General features: G+C 33.7%; 1 protein-coding gene across 17 annotated transcripts in view; it reads left to right on the top strand.

The window, feature by feature from the left end:
• LOC116176810 (complexin) overlaps positions 1 to 15,994 on the top strand; it is a 501,249-nt gene extending 485,255 nt beyond the window's left edge. For all 17 annotated transcript variants that reach the window (XM_031495588.1, XM_031495591.1, XM_031495581.1 and 14 more), the window contains 2 exons: positions 10,547 to 10,676; positions 13,248 to 15,994. In XM_031495588.1, the coding sequence (XP_031351448.1) occupies positions 10,547 to 10,676; positions 13,248 to 13,321 (204 nt within the window). In that variant the 3' untranslated portion in view covers positions 13,322 to 15,994. The remainder of the gene's footprint in view (positions 1 to 10,546; positions 10,677 to 13,247) is intronic.
• The last annotated feature ends 3,826 nt before the right edge of the window (positions 15,995 to 19,820 follow it).

Here is a 19,820-nt window from a genome sequence, read left to right as displayed (position 1 = left end):
AAGATAAAAAATACATTCGGAAGTAATTTCACATGTTAAAGAAGATTCTTGAAGAGGTCCTAATGAATCACCAAAGAAAGGGTAAATGTTTTTAAGAGGATTTTAACGATTTTGATGAAGCAATCTTAAAAGAGGTTTTAAAAAAGATGCTAAAGGAACTTTAATGGGACCATAAATAAAATCAAATGAACCAAAAATTAACCAAATAGAAAATGTGCAGTATTTAACCCAATTCATTTTTGACTGCATGTGGTGGAAAACTTAAGTGGGGATTTCAGAAACTGTACGTATACAGGGTGGAACCTCTCAACGTGTAAATTAAAATTAATCAAATAATTCAACCCTAAACGTGGCAATTAGAATTTGCACTTTAATGTCCCTTAATTATTTTTGTATAATGTGCCAATTAGGATGATTTTACGACTAGGAACAACCAGAGTTCAATCTTTTCTTCAGGTTCACAGAAGTACACAATTACACAGCAGTTATAACAATGGTCCTTTGTAATAACAAAATATATTATATATTATAACAAGTCTCATTTTCAACTCTGGTAGTCAAAAACTCGAATGAATCCCAAAATCTCCCCCAAAAGTAATTCCTACTATATCTTTACTAATCCTGTCCCTCTTTAATATAACGTCTAATAATAACTAAGTGCGCCATTTCTTTTAATTGTACCAATTGGAATCGTTATATTCATGAGAGCACAGAAGAAAGAGGTAACCCAATAGCACTAATTAAGAAAACGAAATATGATATAAATCCTAGACATCTCGAGTTGAGAGGCTTCCTAAACTAATTAAGAGAGCAATACTCCATTCAAATTAAACGATGCAAGATAACGCACCATCTTTGCACCCCGGTTGGCAAATTAAAATATTCTTTGAACTACTACCAATAAATCATTTATTTTGATACTTAAAATTAAGAATACTATACTCTTCTACATCATTAATATTAATATGCCGACGTCATACTTCCTACTTGAGACACCTTGTATATGAAATGTTTAATGAGAAAAAAACGTGAAACTACTGATTGACGTGTCTGAAGAATTGTTAAGTAGGTACATAAATTTGTTCCTTTCAATGTATATACCTATTTATAAGAAATTTTCTCGGTATCTGCTCAATTAGATCTAAAACCATCCGGGAACAATCTGTACACCTACGTTATATTCAAACTTCTTTCCATGTACGCATCGTGTATGCTTCGCAGACTGAATTTCATAATTCCCTAGCGTTCGGGTACGATGGAGCGTTACTACATTTTCAACCTGCCGAAACGCCAGCAAAATCCACTATTGGTCTACAAAGGTAGCACGAAATCTTAAGGTCCCAAAAGATGCTGACCTACATCCGTTACATTATCTCTTTCGATACAGCACGTTTCAATGCGCATTGAGGATTCTGCATTATTTTAGTGAAGTCGCTATTAAATTTTCATCGGAATTATGTATTTGCAATGGTAGGTAGAGGACGCCAGTGTCGTGGGAATTCTTTTTGCTTCCCTTTACGATGCTCGCATTGAAGTTATAGCTGCCCAACACTTTTATTTCACTTTTATTTGGTATTATCGTTTCAACCATCATCTAATTTGGCATGAAAAGCTTTCCACATAGTCACATTTGTACATTCCACTCAGACCTTATTATTATGTACTTTGCACATGCAAAGCTTACTTTTCTTTCCGAATTATTTATCCAAACCATGATTTCTACTCTTATTTTCATAGAATAATCGGTTTTCATCAGTCCAAAAGACGCGTTTTTTCTTTGGTACTTACACAATAAAAGGGGTATATTGATGAATTCAATTTATTCCGCACTGGATTTCACTAATTTTCCATCACATTTCAGCGCATGCTAATTTTGCTCATGATACGTCAAGATTCTTATTTTTTGTGTGCCGCTATAATTTGCTACAAATATAATGCGCTTTGGCATTTTAGTTTTTCTAACGGTAACTACCGAAGTTCCTTTAATGACGTCTCGCAAAGGTGGCGCACATAAAAATGACATTAAAAGTTTACTATATAAATTACAACGAAAAGTTAGACTTCCGATACTTCACTTTCATTCTTATGAAGGCAATCATCGTAGAAACTTTCTTTGTCTTGTTATACGAGATTTTGTCCCTTTCATTATCAAAGTTTTTTCGTTCTTTGTAATAATACGACGACTGTTGTTGTAAGCTTTCTTACCTTTAAAACATTTGTTGAGTTGGTTGGAAGTTTGAATTGTTTTAGAAAGGGGAGTAAAGTACTAAAATTGACTGCAAAAGGTACGTATTTTTGTTCGGTTAGCAAATCGTATCGCTCAAGTTTTTTTTTAATATACGATCATTAAGTAACCAAATTGTTTCAGTATCATTTATTCATTAACATTCACATTTATTAATGTGTACAATTAGGCATTATAAGATTCTTGCGCCATCTTCTTGTTCATCGCCTTATTTTATGCATGCTGTAACATCAAAAAAGGTAAAAGCTTTTGCTTTGAAAGATTAGGCATAATTAATTAATCAATGTTAAATGAAAAAATACTACAAACTGACTACATTAAAAAATTTATTTACATAATGGTAACGATTTTGATTTATTTTGGTTTATGACTAGGTTTATAGTAAATTTTACAGAAGCATAGCTACAACACAAACTACAATCATCATCATCATTTCTTTTCTTGAAGATTCAAACATCAAATGAAAAAAATGGTACCTCATATACGACGAACTTATTCAGGTGACAGAATTGAGTTGGATACAATCCTCCGTTCAGTGACAATGAGTTAGGAAAGATAGGTGACGGATCGTGCACATTGGAATGTTTCGAAACAAAATCTGGCAAAGAACCATTTTTATTAATACAACTGTTTGAGGTTACCGAGTTTGACCAAACACTTGGTCAGATTATCACTACGTAAAAATTTGCGCTTCAATGTTCCTTGTTGATTTTTTCTAATGGCTCATTAAGGATGATTTTACGACTCCGAGCAACCAAAGCACAATCCCTTCATCAGGTTCACGACAGTAAGCATTTACACAGCAGTTTTAACAAGGGTTCTTTGTGATAACAAAATATGTTAGCACTTAAATTGTTATTGCCTAAAATACCACAAGTTTTATATCTCCCTAGGTAAATAATTCTTAGGCGAGATTAACTGTCTATTACGTAGTTTTTTTTTTCGGGATAATCCGTATTTTTGCAGCGTCTGTAAAACCGACAAACAATTTATTTACTTCAATTCTGTTTAAGGATAACTGAGGGAACTCACGTGGTTATATTTTACGTTCCAAACCCAAATACTGGTCGTGACGGTTGTCCAAAAAATTTAATCTGGTAGCAACGACTTTTCAAGTGCCAATCTTTTTCAAATGTTGCCAAAAATCACATGATATTATTGGCTCTACGCCAGGCCTACGATACTTACAAGCCGGGGCGCTCTCAGTTTAACATAGCGCCACGAAATTTCAATGAGAGCTGGTCAGTGGTACGGATAATTACATTATGGTGTTAATTAATTTTAAGGTTTAGAGTATTTGAAGATAAAACGACGATAGTAAATCCGTGTTTTTCTATATTTCCACCCTCATATTTCTGTTTCTAGGAACGGTATCATTATAATTCTTTAGTGTCTTAAACTAGAATGCTATGCGCCAATTGTGCGTATATAATGCCTTATCTGGTATTAGTGTAGATTTAACAAGCCCTACAAAATCGCGCATTAATTATCCGCGCAGAGTAAAATTCACCATGCGAGAAACTATTTTGTTGTTGGTACAATTGTATCACATATATCGAATTAATTGTGGCCAAAAGACACAAAAATGTTTTTAAGAAGGAATTTTTAAGAAATGGTCTTTTGTTTCCTTTTTTCACCAGTTTTAGTAACTTCCGGAACACGCGTACGCGCAGTGGAAATTATTAGTTTTTAAATTATTATTAGTAATCGACTTTCAAATAATGTTTCTATTATTTAGATTTTAGAGAACCATTAAACTCACAAAATTAAAAATATTATATACAGGGTATTTCCGAATCGCTCTTTACACCTTTACATGTTTGATTAGGGCTATTCCTTCGCCGATGACAGTTTCCAATTTTGCAGTAAAGGTAAATGTGAATGAAGTACTTAACAACAATAACAATAACTTACCTAAAGCTCGTATCATTTTTACAGAACGTTTAGTGGCCTTTTATCATTTTTGTTCAATGTTACGTTATGGTGTTCTCTTTACCCTGACACCTGCGACTGCTTAACGAAAGTTTTGGTAATTTAAAAAAAAACAGTTGTTGGCGTAGACAATTATTACGCTCTACTCTGTAAACTGGGTTAGTTAGATTTAAGAAATATGATCTGTTGGTATTTTGAGAACTGTGATGTATTTCAGATAACGATTTAGTTAATGTAAGTACACTCGATTCACGTGTTTTATTATATAGGGTGGAATGGTCTGGAACACTGAATATATTATCTTCAAAACATTTTTTTATAGAAAATTTTTATGTTATCTAAAATTCTAAAACGTTTGCTACCAATTTACCTAATTGGTGGTCAGTGACTTTTGCATAATCAAGGGGCTTCTAATTGTAACCGCTATGTTATATTACATAAGTACTCTTACAATGCACATCTTTTATGCTGCTAAATCTAAACAAGATATACAACGAGTCGCATACGATTTACCGTAAGGGGATCGTTTGCCACTAATCTCGCATTAGGAAACCAGATTTTTAATCCGGCTCATATTCAATAGCACTGATCGTTGAACTCGTATAAATCGATTGGCGAAGGTTTGACATCGCTATCTCTTTTGGTTCTCGTGTTAGACCAGGAACAGGCGGACAGACGAACAAAACCATCACATAAAAAGTGTACTCTTTAAATTGCCATTGCCCTAAAAAAATATATACCCTCCTTGACCATGGGGAAGTACGCCACTGACAAAAATTTTATAGTCACCTAGTGAAACAAAAAACAAGCCAACGATGGAGCCGAAGTGGAATAAGCGCATATTTGGAGTAAATCCATTTTATTAAACTATCTTCAAAATTAATCGTGAATCGTACAAATATATTGGCGCTAAAAAGAAAATATAAAGCTAATTAAATCGAAGAAAACAAATTGTAATAATAAAGATGTAAAAGACCAACCGATGAAGTCCAAGGGGAAGCCAAAGAGAAAGAGCGAGTTCTAGTGCTCAGGAAGATATCGTAGAGGAGATTAGTTGCGATGAAGGATTGTCAACCACAATTTGAAATGAAAGACTAGTCGAAAGACTAGTCCACAGCGTTGCCTACCCCCATGAGAACGTAGAACTAAACAAGGGGGTCCTGGTCAAATATTCAACCCGAGATTCAACCAAGAAGCTACATTAGGTACGTCAAGCAAGTGCCATCTGTAAAAGAAGATACTAATATTATTCTACAGGAGATTCTAAAATGAAGCAGCACAAATTACACCAGGTATTGTTAAGGTACAAGGGAATTGAAGCAAACAAGTTGGATCCCTTTCAGAGGTCCATCGTCTTAAATGTTATGGAGTAGACATTTTATTATTTTATTAATAACTCGAGAATGATTCGGCAAACAATATTTGGTACCAGTATAATTTCTGTTGATACTCTACAATCCTGTTGAAAAATGCATATCCTTCAGCGAAGCTCAGACGGGCTGCAGCTTAAGAGAGAGAAATGTTACGTTTAATCTGACTCCAATTCTGTTGATGTCAAGTCATCTCCCACGTTGATTATTTATCAGTGGCTCTACTACGATGTTTATTAAAATATCAATTTGCCACACTTTGCCTTCATGCCGAATTATTGCATTCTGCCAATTTTTAACAGTCTCATTTCTTAAGGATTGCTCAAATATCGGACGAGGGTCTTTCCTTTTAAATGTGGTGTTTTTTCTTCCATACTTTGCTTGCAGTATGTCTAGCATTCAAGTCTCAGCTATAGAAAATTCAACTTCCTATACATTTCTCCCTTCCCGGTATTGCCTAACTTTTGGTACTAAACGTCGTTTCCAGTTAGGGAGGTAATGATCTCCTTTTTCTTGAAAATACTATTGCAAGACCCTTTTCCATATCTATAAGAACAAGTACAAAACACATTACATGTAAAAAAACGTTTTTCTGAAATCGCTCAGGAATGCCTACCTTCTCGAAGCAGATTCAGACCTCAAAATACACCAATCCAGTCCTTTAGCCAGTTGCTAAACAACGAACTTTCCTGGACCGAAACGGGTCCAGGAACATTTTTGCCGGTCTACGCGACCAAAATGTGTCAAACATGTTAACATGATTTTGGTAATTGGATTTATTGCCGAATTTTTGATAAAATAATGAGAAATACAACCGAAAATGAATTAATTCGTTAGATGAGAAAAAAACCTTTCGATTATGGTGTCACTATGAACCCTCTAAGTTAACATGGAGATTAACGATCTGCAAAAAACCTTTTTACCATGTTAATTCCCTATGTTCGGTTTTGGAATATTCACCCGGTGTGTTAGCTAACAAGTACATATATACATTAATAAATCAAATATTGATCACAGGCCGATTAATGAATGGTTATTTTTCAGCAAGACGGTGCCCCAGTTCAAAATGCGTTAATTGTTCAAAATTATTTAAAATGTAAACGTATCAGCTAATTGGATAGGGACGCAGGGACCAATTAAAAGTCCAGCACGTTCGCCCGATTCAAACCCATTGAATTTCTGTTTGTGGGGTTTTTTGAAAACTAAATTTTGAAAATATCCTTCTGAGGAACTGAGGAAGAGGAAGAATTACCGCAAAATGTTGAAAGAGCGTTTGAAACAGTTTTTAAGTGTTTAACTACATTTTTTGTTATTTATTTTCAGGCAAGATGTATTAATAAGCATATACATTTTCGGAAAGCTCGTTAAACAAGCAATTTTCAGAACTATGACAAACTATAATTCCCATTAAAAGAAAATCAACTTTGGGTTACAGCGAATTGTCCGAAATCGACCGCGGGAAACCTTTTTCTTATACAGGGTGCCCATTATGTATGGAATAATAATAATAATAATAAATGCCTTTATTTCATTACCTTGCATAAATATATAAAGTAAATGTAAAACAAAATGTAAAACAAAAATTTCAATTAAGGTAAAGAGGCGAGGTTCAGCATTGGGAGACAGCTCCTCTTGCTGATCTTCCACCTAACCACGAAAACAACAACCAAAAAGAAAAGAAAAAGATGACAAGTTGCAAGGTTTACTTAGACAATGTAAATTACGTATAATATGCCCTGGCGAGAGGATGAAAGAAAAAGTATGAAGAACAATACAGAAACACACAGTGGGAATAAAGAAAAATGCTATTAAGAGTAAATAAAATAAAACTGGAACCAAACGAAACTTGGCATTATCTCCTAGAACGACAGTTTAATGTTTGCTTGAATATTCTTTTAAACGGTTTCATATGAAGCGATGTAAGCGAACTCGGAAGACTATTATAAAGATTGGCAATTTGATAACTGAAAGATCTTTTAAAAAGGGACGTTCTGTGTTTAATAATTGATAGGCTTCCTTTGAACCTAATATTCACATTATGTACGTCCGTTCGGTATGAAATTTTATTGTACAGGTAAGCAGGGGTTTTAAACAATATTATACTGTGGAATAAACAGGCTTTGTGTAACTCTCGCCTATCCTTCATAGTCAGCCATTTAATTTCTTTAATTTGATCTCCACAGCTATTAAATTTTTTCATACCAAATATGAGACGCACGCAGGAGTTTTGCAATGTTTGTATTCTCTTACTATCCTTTATAGTATACAAGCATCATAAAGTGTATCGCAGTAGTTTAAATGGGATAATACTAGAGATTCACATAGTAAGGTTTTGATCTTCTTATTCAGTACGTGGCGATTCATAAATATCATTTTTAAGTTACAATATGCATTTTGTAAGACCTTTGAAATATGGTAGTTAAACCTTAAACCTTCATCCATGAGCAATCCTAATTTCCTAACGCGGGTAGATAACGAGATAGGCGTGCCGTTAATATCTATGGATATTAAAGGCTTTACCCTTTCACATGCATATCTAGGACCAAATAAGATTGCACAAGATTTGTTAGGATTAACAAACAAAGAGTGCTTCTGAGAAAAACTAAATACATTATTAAGGTCTTCTTTAATCTTGTCACAAGCTGTAAGAACCTCTTTCTCATCAAACGTTAAATAAATCTGCAGATCATCTGCGTATTTATGATAATTACAGAACTTTAAACAAGAGAAAAGTCGCGAGGAATATATAAGAAATAGCAGAGGGCCTAAATTCGACCCCTGCGGTACACCTCTCCCTGAAACAAAGCTTTTGTTTGACAATTTGTTATGCAATTGCACAATTTGCGACCGGTACGATAAATATGATTTAAAAAATGTAATTGTTGTGCAATCAAACCCAATATGTTTAAAGATAGCAAATAGTACTTTGTGATCAATAGTGTCAAACGCACGTGTAAAATCGAGCAAAACCAAAATAGTTAATTTATTGTCATCAATCCCTTTAAAAATATTATCAGTTACGTCTAATAACGTAAATATAGTATATATCTCGGTAAATATCGACTGTATACAACATTTTTCTATATGAAAGTCGTTTAACGCTTTATTTCCTATAATAAGGCAGCATTCTGTTGTTTTGGTTTCAGAAATGAATTTTTTAAATAGCAATGAACCCTCTTTCATTAGCCTCATTGATAGAGATTTTTTTGGTTTTGATGATATAACATGTCACTACCAGTTTGCAAAAAAAATTTTTGTTTAATTTATTATAATAAATTACATCAATATCATTAATCTAGATATCCTACATCAAAATAAAACAAATGAACACGAAACTAGCAATGATTGCTGCATCAATTTCTCCCAGAATACTCAGACATTCATTTAAAGTTTTCCGTGATTTAGTTCACTTGCAGTTAATAATAAAATTATTGTGAACGCTTATTGCGATGAAAACCATTTTATTGCTAATTTCATTTTGTCTTCAAGGTTTAATATAAACGTAGGTACACATTCATTTGCTTAATTTTGATGTAGGATATCTAGATTCATGTTTTTGGTGTAAATATAATAAAGTTGCTTGCGTTAGAGTACTAACATGTTACATCATCGAAAGGAGAAAAAAATCTCTAAAGAAAAGGTGCACTGCGATTTTTAAAAAATCAATTGTTTTTTTGTAGCTCATTTGTTTTCTGAAATAAAAATAACTTATTATGGGAAATAAAATGTTAACATACATTCGATATTTACCGAGTACCTATATACTATATATTCCATACATAATGAGCACCCTGTATATTGTGGCCTGTAAAATCCAAAACGTCCAGAATATTCATGATTGAGCGACTACCGTAAAAGTTACGCCCCTGGTCCTTTTGCCCTCACATTTTAAAGTAGTCGTCCAATCTTGAAAATTCTGGACGTTTTTAACGTCACACACAAGGAAAACGCCTTTTATTGAATAGCCTTCAAAAAATAATTCCTTTATTCGTACTTCTACCCATCCGTGCCTTCAGGTAAACTTCCATAGAAAGGTGCACTTAATAGTTTCAAAAAAACGCCTTCTTGTGTTGAATAGCATTTAAACCGCGAACACCCCTGAACCAGGACCACTTTTTGTATGTTTTTGTTTGTGGCTTTTAGTATTTGTTTCAGATTCATCAAAATGTCTAAAAATCTAATGAGAATATCGTCTAAACCATCTATAAAGAATATCTGAAGAATCTTTCATAATTGTATACCAATTCTGTGGGCAAAGTTTGGAATGCCTCTCACAAGAGAGACCGAGAATCTCTAAAGTTATTAAAGTACTCTGCAATATCGTTCTGAAGAATCTCCGAAGTACTCAGCCGTCATTGAATAAAAAATTTCAATGTCTAACCAAAAGGAGTGACTGATAGAATTCTACAATGAGGCATTAGAAATTGAACGCCAGGGGTGTACCATTAGCGTATATGCCGTTTTTGTTTCAACGAGCGCAATACGACGGAAATAATTCAACATTACGTATTCCTGTATTTTAATTAATGAGCACGCTTAGAACATTATCATTCTTGGTTAGATTTCATTTGCAAAAGGACGCTCATTTGGCAAAGTGTGCTCTTATGTACACTTTAACGTCAACCCTTTTCATATTTAACTCTCCCTGGCTAGTTGCGTAGCGCTTTTATTTCAAATTAGCTTACCGACACGCCTTCCTTCCAAAGAACTCTAATTGCAAATCTAATATTCGTTATAACTTCCCAAGCTCAAAGGAAATTAATCAAATCATATCGGCGATTATCTCGCTTGTGCAGTAATTAATAACGCCAGGGAAGTTGATGCACAAAATAGGTAATTAAGGGTAAAAGACGATTAGCAAGGGACAGGCATTAGGTAAAAGCGAAAAAGATAAGGTTTCTAAAATGAGTAATGAAGTAATACGCTTTTAATCTTGCGTTTTACTCAATAATGAAGACGCTTGTTTCAATTCGTATAATTAATTGAACGCTTGTTTCAGTACAATATAAAGAAGAAGGAGGAGGTAGTCGATTCCGTTCAGGAGGAACCAAACCCTTTAATGCGTAAGAAAAAGACCCCCGAAGAATTGGCGAGGGAAGCGGAATTGGAGGACGAGGACGAATTCACGAGTGAGTGTTTTACGCGAGCGTCAAAACTTAAGCAACGATGCACAATTATGTAGCTTGTAGGGAAAGTTAAAAGCGCAATGTCAATTTTTCTTGTAATTTTTAATGTAACTATAGATGTTTTTAGATGTAAATTTTAATCAATGTTGCACTCAAATTGTTGAACCCATTATTTTTAATAAGACAAGATGGCCTCATACACCTAAGTACAAAACTTGCGGATTGACAATGAAAGAAACTCTGTCGAGTTTTTAAACCTTATAGTGCCTTTTGGGCCTATGACAATATTAGACGTATTGCCAAAACTGACGCATGCATTTTATTTTTTTATAATCTTTCTTCTTTTTCAATCAAGTTTTGTCTCGACAGTTGTACAATGGTAAAACGCACATAAACGTGTAATCCTTTGAAGGCTTTCCCATGCATTCGGAGCAAATCGAACTTGAATGTGAGATTCCTTCAAAGTTGCATGTTTTCCTATCTCTCCTGTGATTTTAAGCGTCTATTTTTATAAACTGATATCTTTTGGGAGTTTTAATCACACACTGTTTTATATACCTAACATCTTTTGTATAACTTAACAATTTACTTTGTTTTATTTTCTATAAGTTTTGTTATTATGTTTACTTGATTAAATATACATAATTTTTCTTTTGTTTAAGGTTTTTTTTTTTTATTTCTGGGTCACCAATCGTGTTCAAGGAAAATATCAAACGAGCACAAGGGCTGTGTTTTTCTGGGCTGTAAGAGTAAAGGGGTTATATTGTTGAATTTTTCTACTTAAATCCACAACGCTTATTCCAATGATACTTTGGGTAAATATCAGACACTTTCACCGAAGGTACCACTGATTAGTTTAGGATCAGTCATAAAGCTGCTTTATCTATCAATCGGTCTCAGGTTCTTGAACCACTTGAGACGAAGTCATTTTCCATTTTTATCAAAATACTAAAGTGGGAGTGACATTGACCTAAAACTTTTAAAAAGGTAGCTTAATAATAATAATAACTTTTATTATGCTTAAGTAACAGGAAAAGTTACATACAATCGTCAAAATAAAATTACACAAAAATCTAAAGTAAAACATAAATTTATTTTTTCGCCGATTAAAATTAAAATATTCATTTTGCGAATAGAACGCCTTTGGCAATAAAAAATGTTAAATGTTGCTAAAGTCACCTTGACCGACTTTCATTTCTTGGCATCAACTGCAGAAGTTCCTCCAAATTTTACGATGTAGATCTGGTCACTACTGACATCCACTTAAATACAACAATAAATTTACAACAGCCTTAAAATGGATTAATTTATAACAGTAATTACAATTTATCACTCACTATTTACAACTGTCCCGAAACGCAATTCGATTTGCTTATATAGTACACCCGCATGTTCTCGAGTGTTCGCGAATCTCTTCAAATGTTCTAGAACAATACACTGCATATTTCTCGAAAGATTACGTCACTAATCTTCCATGGCACATCGGCCATATGAATACCTACTGGAGTAGGTATAACACGGCAAACAGTGTGATTCCGAAAAGTTGATATAACAGGTATTAGGAAAGACACTGGATCCCAAGCGGAGAGTATTCCAGGAAATTTTTCGAACGGTTCTAAAAAATAATGCCTACTATGAAAATTACGGAATTGCATGTCACGCCATCTACCTATTCATATCTTCAATAACTAAAGATGCTATTCAAATGGAATCTTAGTAGTAGATTCAATTCAGCATGTCAACAAATGTCATTTATAAAAAATGCACCTAAAATTGAGGAGGTTGTATCTAAATGAAAGTACGTATCTATAATAGTCTTCCGTGATGTTCAATAGTAATATCTGGTAGTTTTCGTCATTCTTTTTTTAGATGTTTTTACAAGTAGTGGTAGTTAGTCTTTGGATAAGATGTGTTCTTCCTCTCACCAAACACAATATTACGTAACAGTAACACTACCTCGCTCTTAGGGGCTGTGATGTGATGTAAACAATACTTTAGATCACTATAACCAAATTTGCATTACAGTAAACCATATAGTCTAATTACAGTTATATTTACTTTAAACTGCATAGCTTGCTCTGTTGTAGGTAGTTTTTTTATGTGGGCGGCGTATTTTTTTAAGTGGGCAAGGTTTCAGCCAACGCTGCTCTACCAACCTAACCCACTATACATTTACAAATCTCCGTTTCCCAAAACCGGATTCACACCAGGGCCCCAGTTACTCTTCTGCGGAAAGAACTCTAATAAATTTTTTACACTGTGTGTCCAACTATATCTTCAAGATTAACTTTGTGCTCGTTTGGTGTCACTTTATGTTTTGTTTTATTTCTTTAATTAGTAGATATCTTACGTAGTGTATGGACCATATACATAGGTAACGTCCGACAAAAGCTTCTCATTTCAGTACTAATGTTAAGCGAATGTGTTTAGTAATTCTTGTGTTCGTGTAAACAAAGGCCATTTTATTACGGTTCGCCCTTTCGTTTAAGGAACCCGTTTGATTTTTCTCTTTTTTACAATCTCTTTTTCTAGCATCTTGTTTGTGACGTGAATGTAACCTTATTTGATTTTCAGAGTTGAAGAACACGATAGAGACACAAGTAAATGAACTCAAGTCTCAAATAGAGAGTAAATGTGTGATGCAATGAATTTGGAGACATCCACGAGGCAATTTCTGCGCGGCCTCTGTAGATCCGCTAACAGCTCAGAAAATGTACCTACATCTGCTTTAGATAAAAACACGAAAAATTAGTTTTTAGGATTAAATCCAATTGTTAGATAGATGCAAACCTGTGATCGAACAGTATCGTTTGAAAATAATAAGCAATGGTAATTAGTTTAATTTGAACCTTTTTTTACTAATGTTGAGAGAAAAAAAAACGTAGTTTCATAAAGTAGACATTGTCGCGCAGCAAACTGCCACACATTAAAAAGAGACTGCGATATTTAAACAATTAACAAATAACAAAAATATTATGATGACGTGGTACACCGATACGCATTGTCATAATACTTTTGTCGTAATGTTACTAAATTGTTACCAAGTTATGTAGATAGAGATAGTGTTACCTATTTTTTGTAACAAATCTACCAAGTGTGTGCGTACCTTTCGTTTCGTGATAACGCATGTAGTTTGATATTGAAGGATGTTTGAGGCTTTATTCACATTTTCCTTCACTGCCCCGATGCTCTTCACTTTCCAACACACTGTGATCGGTCATCATCCAAATTCCTAAAGACGCCTTTGATGTTTGCCACTTTTCGATGCTACCGATGCCTGCAAGGAAACGTGCGAGTACTAGCATCGAAGGGTGGATTTTATTAATTTTAGTTGTGCTTCACGACTCACCACCGCTTCCGTTTAGTTTCTGGTAGAGAACCTGACCATCGAGCATTTTTGAAATTATGCCAGAAGGCTTTTTGTGTCGGTGTTGCATGTCATTTCTCAATTGTTCGTTGTTCATTGTTGTTGTCTCTGTCTCTTTGTGGATATCTTCTACATTAATATCCTAGTCCCACTACGACCAAGATTTATAACACCAGAACGTATTTCTTCAATGTAAAACATTAAATAGTTGTTATGTTTTGCTATCAAAGTTTGCTGTGTGCTTTTAGATTAAAAGTTATCTACCAATGATCAATGGGATCAGTCAGTCCTAAACACATATACACACACCATCAACATGCAATCTAAAGCAATAATCGATGGGTTTTTGACGTGTCTCGAGTTCTTTTTCTCTATATGTTTGCTTTGACATCCACTGACTGAGCTTGATGTTGCTTTTTGTACAAACGTCACTATGATTTTAACGCACTTTGTAAAAACTGCACTGCAAATATATGAGTTTTTTAATGAATCTACACCTACCTTCCAGTTGTCTGTGTCAATTATACCTATATATCATCGTATCTTTCTCTTACTCTTTGTAGTTTTGACTTAATCGTGTATCTATATCTGTCTTTGTAGCTGATGATAGTGGTTGCATCTTTGTAAACTATAGTGTAATAGACTGTGTTGATGTGTGTATATTTATAGGTGTCGTTGCTCAAGTGTATTTTAAATATTTAAATGTCTTTTTGGCAAAACGCAATGTTTAATGTGGAATTTGGGTGAAATCATCATATTTTCTGTACGTGTACGTATCTTTTGCTTCCGATGAAAAAGGAAACAAGCAAATTATTGCAGGAAACACGGTAGTGTATTTTTTAGCTACTAAATTGTTAACCGGTTGTCAAGGTGATTTAACATTTGGGTGGTATTGTTAAACAGTAATCCCAAATCATTGTTCCTAACTTAACCTGTTGTTGTAATTTCACTGTAGAGAAAAACATCGTAAGCAATCGTAGTATGACTAGCGTAGTGTGTGATATATTATTATATGTTTGAACTGTGTTATTACCTACTGTACTTAAAACAAAATATAAGTTATACCGAACCGAGGTTCAATTGGGACTATATCAATGGCGTTAACCCGCACAATGCTAAAGTCACAATCAAAACCGAGGTTCAAAAAAAGATCGCTTACGCCGAATTCCGAACTCAAACCTTTTCCAGCGTGTTGCGTTTGGAATATCTAAATCTTGGAGACAACGACACATATATAACCTAGTTATAGTAGCGCATTTAATACTAGATATAGCTATTAATCTGAATTGATCAATTTATTAAGAAAAAAATGCATTGCAAAATTTCGACCAAATTTTCCACTGCATCGAATTTTACTTTGTAAAATTTCCGACTTGAAATTTTACAAACCTAAAATAATGCTTCTGCTTCAAAATGTTGAAGTAGTGATAAATTTTTTGCTGAAAAAACACTTAAAAATCGTTAAACTATATGAAAAAATGATCAATGTTGTATTGTTATAACAATTGATAATATTCACAATATAAAATTATTATTATTACCTATTGTAGATATTGTTGTTAATTCGATTATTCAGTTTGTTTTTCGTAAGTATTTGTAATGGAATTGTGGGATGGAAGCTTTTGGGGAAATAAATTTAGTTAATAATATTAACGTAATTTTTTTACATCTCCCGCAATTTTTGTCATTATGGTAATACTTATTGAGAACAAGTAGCAGCCTTTTGTATTTATATATTTACTTATAGTAATTGTTTAAAATGCAATGAGACAACCACGTTTAGTAGTTGCCAGAGTACCTTTAGTTAGATAAGGCTGTTCACGTTGTTAAATAATACCTATTAAAAGTGAGGTAAGGATATGTCTAACCTGATGAATGTGTAGTTGTATGACCATCCACGACGTTATTCACATCTATAGAAAAGAATGCAAATAAATAAATGATTATGGTTTTTCTTGTTCTTTTGTCGAGGAAGAATGATGGCCGTAGCCAAAGAAAAGATCTCTCCGAAATTGTGAAACATACCTAAAAATGTACATCCCCCTCCGAAATAATATAATGCCTTCGGTCCAAAAAAGTTATGAAATCTTGTTTGGGCCCCTCCTCATATGTAATTATACTCTCTCTTGTTTAAGTATGTGTGATTGAGTTTTTTAAATTTTAATAAAGCTATTTTTGCCTGTTTATTTCTGTAGTAAAATTGTTTATTCGTAAAACCCCACCGTGTGCGGGGTGCGAAATATTTCTTTTCCAGCATAAAATCACTCACATTTATTTCATAGTAAAAAGCATTCAAACATTCTAACAGCAGATCAAAAACATATTACAATTCTATTCAACGTCATCATCTTCTTGGTTATTGTAAGTCACCTTATTATAAAGATCATAGGTACCCAATGCAAGAAGTTGTGTAAGTGGTTGTATTTTTTCTAGGCTGACGGCATTTTCAGGTATCTCGTATAAGATTTCCATTGACAAAGACGATGTTCTACAGATGTCCGATTTAGATCTAAAACTTCCTTGTCGTTGAAATTCATTTTACAAAACTTCTCTTATTTGTTCAGATCGAATTTGAATGTAAGTACACGATTTGAGATACTTTAAAATGATTGACATGGAAAATTTGTATTCGTTTCAAATATTCATAACGGATGTTTTTGACTGACCATTCGAACCAGCTGCTGCCAATCCCACGCTGTTACAATTTCAATTTTTGTCATGTCTTTCGATTTCAATCAATGCATGGTCATTATATCTACCTCTAAGAAGATATTTATGAATAATTATTTTCAAGGAAAGAGTGTCGTTTAAAATGTGGAAATGTGCTAAAATAGAGTTGACATTTCTATTTCAAGAAGAAAGCAGTTATGTAACCAGATTGTAAGCTATTCCACAGAATTGGATATTACTTTTTCACTATTTTAATAATATAAATCTATTTGATTTTCTCGCTTTCCTGGCTGCACTTTTATTCCACTTACAGCAAGTTTTGATGTTATTGAAAAAGTCTCTGAGTGTATAGCTGAAAGTAAATAATTTTGCAGCGCAGACGTAGGTAGGTAAGCATTTTTCTAAATCTTCTTTTGCTTTTCCTTTGTTTTGTCCCTTTAATTACACCTCCTGTCTGCTTTCTTTAAAATGGTCATCATACTCTTTTTTAATCTGCTTCCTATCGTCTATAAAAAAAGAGTTTTCCAGCATGTACTAATATTTCACTGTGTATCCATCGCTTGGGAATTTCAACTTCAGTCATTTTTCTGTCTAACAGGTCTATGTTGATACAGACATTTTGTTTCCTCATAAGTCATAATGTCTTCGTTTGGAACTTTTAGCTGCTGTACAGATGATGAAACAATAAAGTGACCTCGTTCGTTCTGTGGTGGTTTTACATTTTAAGTATGCTATTGTAAAGTACCTTCACGCTCTCTTATTTTTACACAGCTTGTTAATAAAGTTTTTCTTCAAAATTTGTATAGGAGCGATCGTGTCAGAATTAGAATACCTATCGGACAAATATTCCGGAAAATGAAAACAGTGATCCAATAGGTATTCTGGCACGATTAGAGAGTTGTGCGTGGGTGCGCCATCCTGTTGAAACCAACAGTTTACAACTTTTGTTTTTTTGTGACATATATATCGTTGGATTCGTAATAAAGAATGCTACCTACTCAAGAGTATGTATTGTTTACAGGCCATGTAAAAAATAAAGTTGATGATGATTATTCTTCGAAACTAAACGTCGTATTGATAATCTCTCAAGCGCGACTTGTAGAGCTCAAAATGTGGCAATGAGAACTGTTTTACTTTAATGAAGATATTATTTGTGAAATCCCAGGAACCAAAATTGAAAAATAATAGAGGGTTGTTCAGTGTTCCAGAGATGCATAAATATTTATAATATTGTTTTGTCAACGTTATATTAATATTTAGCAATAAATTAGCTGTACTTTTCTAGGTGTCCATTATTGCAACGCATGATGACCACAACTAGAGTTAGTGTGTTCATTACTGATGCGCTTGACAAGTTATTATTTAAAAAATGTTATCAACAATATTTGAGTATTCCTTATTATAACTTTATTATGCTTTAATAATGTTTAAAACCAAGTGTGATGTACATTCAAAACTTGCAGAAGTTTATCAATGTGCTGTTAAATGCTATTTTTTTGAAATGTTCTTAACCATTATGACCATTACTCCCACCGATACCCTAAAATAAAATAATAATAACCATAAAATGGACCTGCATAGTCGACATGTACACAGTGAAATGGTTTATTAACACTTTCCCATGAATGCACTGGTACTACTGTAGAATTATGCTTAATTTTAATGCAGTTAGCACAATTCTTTACTAACGTTTCAATATTGTTGTCTATACCAGGCCACCGGCAATAACTACGTGCACAACCTTTCATTTTGTAAATACCAAAATGTGCAGAGGTGTAACTCATCTAAAATTTGTTTTTGTAAAATTTTAGGTATTATTACTTTTTTGTAAATTAGTACGAAGATTGTGATTTTGTAAGCGTTTTAGAACTTCTTCTAAACGTTGTAAATGTATTAAATTATTCGGTCCAGTAATTTTAATATCATCCAGGAAAACTGATACACCAGGAATCCCTTCTAATAGTTTTTCCATCTGCCGCTGCCAAATAGCAGGTACAGAAGCAATACCCGAACATTAAACAGTTGCATTGATATAGGCCCTTATGAGTATTCAACGTTAATAAATGCCTATATTATCAGGATGCACTTCTAATGTAAGTAAGCTTGGCTTAAGTCTGTAAACTTTTCACCACCAGCCATTGATGAAAAAAAGCTCATCAATTGTTGGTAAGGGATGTTCATCGACTTGTAAATAAGAATTCATCTAAAATTTTCTGCTATTTCCAAAGGAACAGGACTGTAGTAATCTTGTAAAAGTTTAACAACTTGATTGTATGTCTTGTCTGTAGGGTTGTTAGGTGAATTTAGTGAATAAGCTTGTCGCAAAGAAGATCGTATGTATCAGAGGTCCCATATAATATAGTAAGTATGGCAGCTTCTTATTCTCTTCAATTTGAAACTGTGATGGAACCGAAGTAGCCCGCCAAAATTCGATTTAAATATTCCCGAATCCGAGCCTGGCGCGACGAAAAAGGTCAAGATTGCGCTTTGTTTCGTTTTCGTGGAACACGTGTTTTTTTTCTTCTCTGCTCTACATTGAAATGGGCCATAATTTACAATAAAAGTGTCAAATATTACGCTATGCGAGCTATGCGAGGAAACTTAATGATCCGTATATCGACCCGTCTCGAGACACGTTCGATATTAAGAATTGTTTTCGTCTAGGATTGGCCTGCAAAGGGGAAATTTAGGCAGAAGTATGTGTGCTTTTGTTGTGACCAGAAGTAAATCTTTACGTTGCGAATAGTGAGTGCAGCTTCGACAATTACAAAGGTGATGTACTCGTTTTATTTATCTCTACGTCTATTGCATCCCCCTAATAACGATATGATCGTGTTCAATTATTTGCCAATTTAACTTTATTCTCGTACAACATTTATTATTGCCATTTATAACACATTCCAGATACAAATTGCAGTTTTAATTATACTGTTTCTACTGGGTAATTACTGACCGATTTACGTATTTTTGTTTATATTTAGATGCTGTATGTTCCCTTAGGGGCGATACCCAATACAAGTATGCAGAACTACATTTTAATTTATAATTGAATTTATTGCAACACATTTCGTTTTTGTTTACCTGAATATGTTACTGTGTATTTACAGGGT

The sequence above is a fragment of the Photinus pyralis genome, unplaced genomic scaffold (genome assembly GCF_008802855.1).
Source record: "Photinus pyralis isolate 1611_PpyrPB1 unplaced genomic scaffold, Ppyr1.3 Ppyr1.4_LG7, whole genome shotgun sequence".
Classification (NCBI taxonomy): domain Eukaryota; kingdom Metazoa; phylum Arthropoda; class Insecta; order Coleoptera; family Lampyridae; genus Photinus; species Photinus pyralis.
Note: the sequence above shows the minus strand (reverse complement) of the source record. Positions and strands in the feature narration are given on the sequence as shown.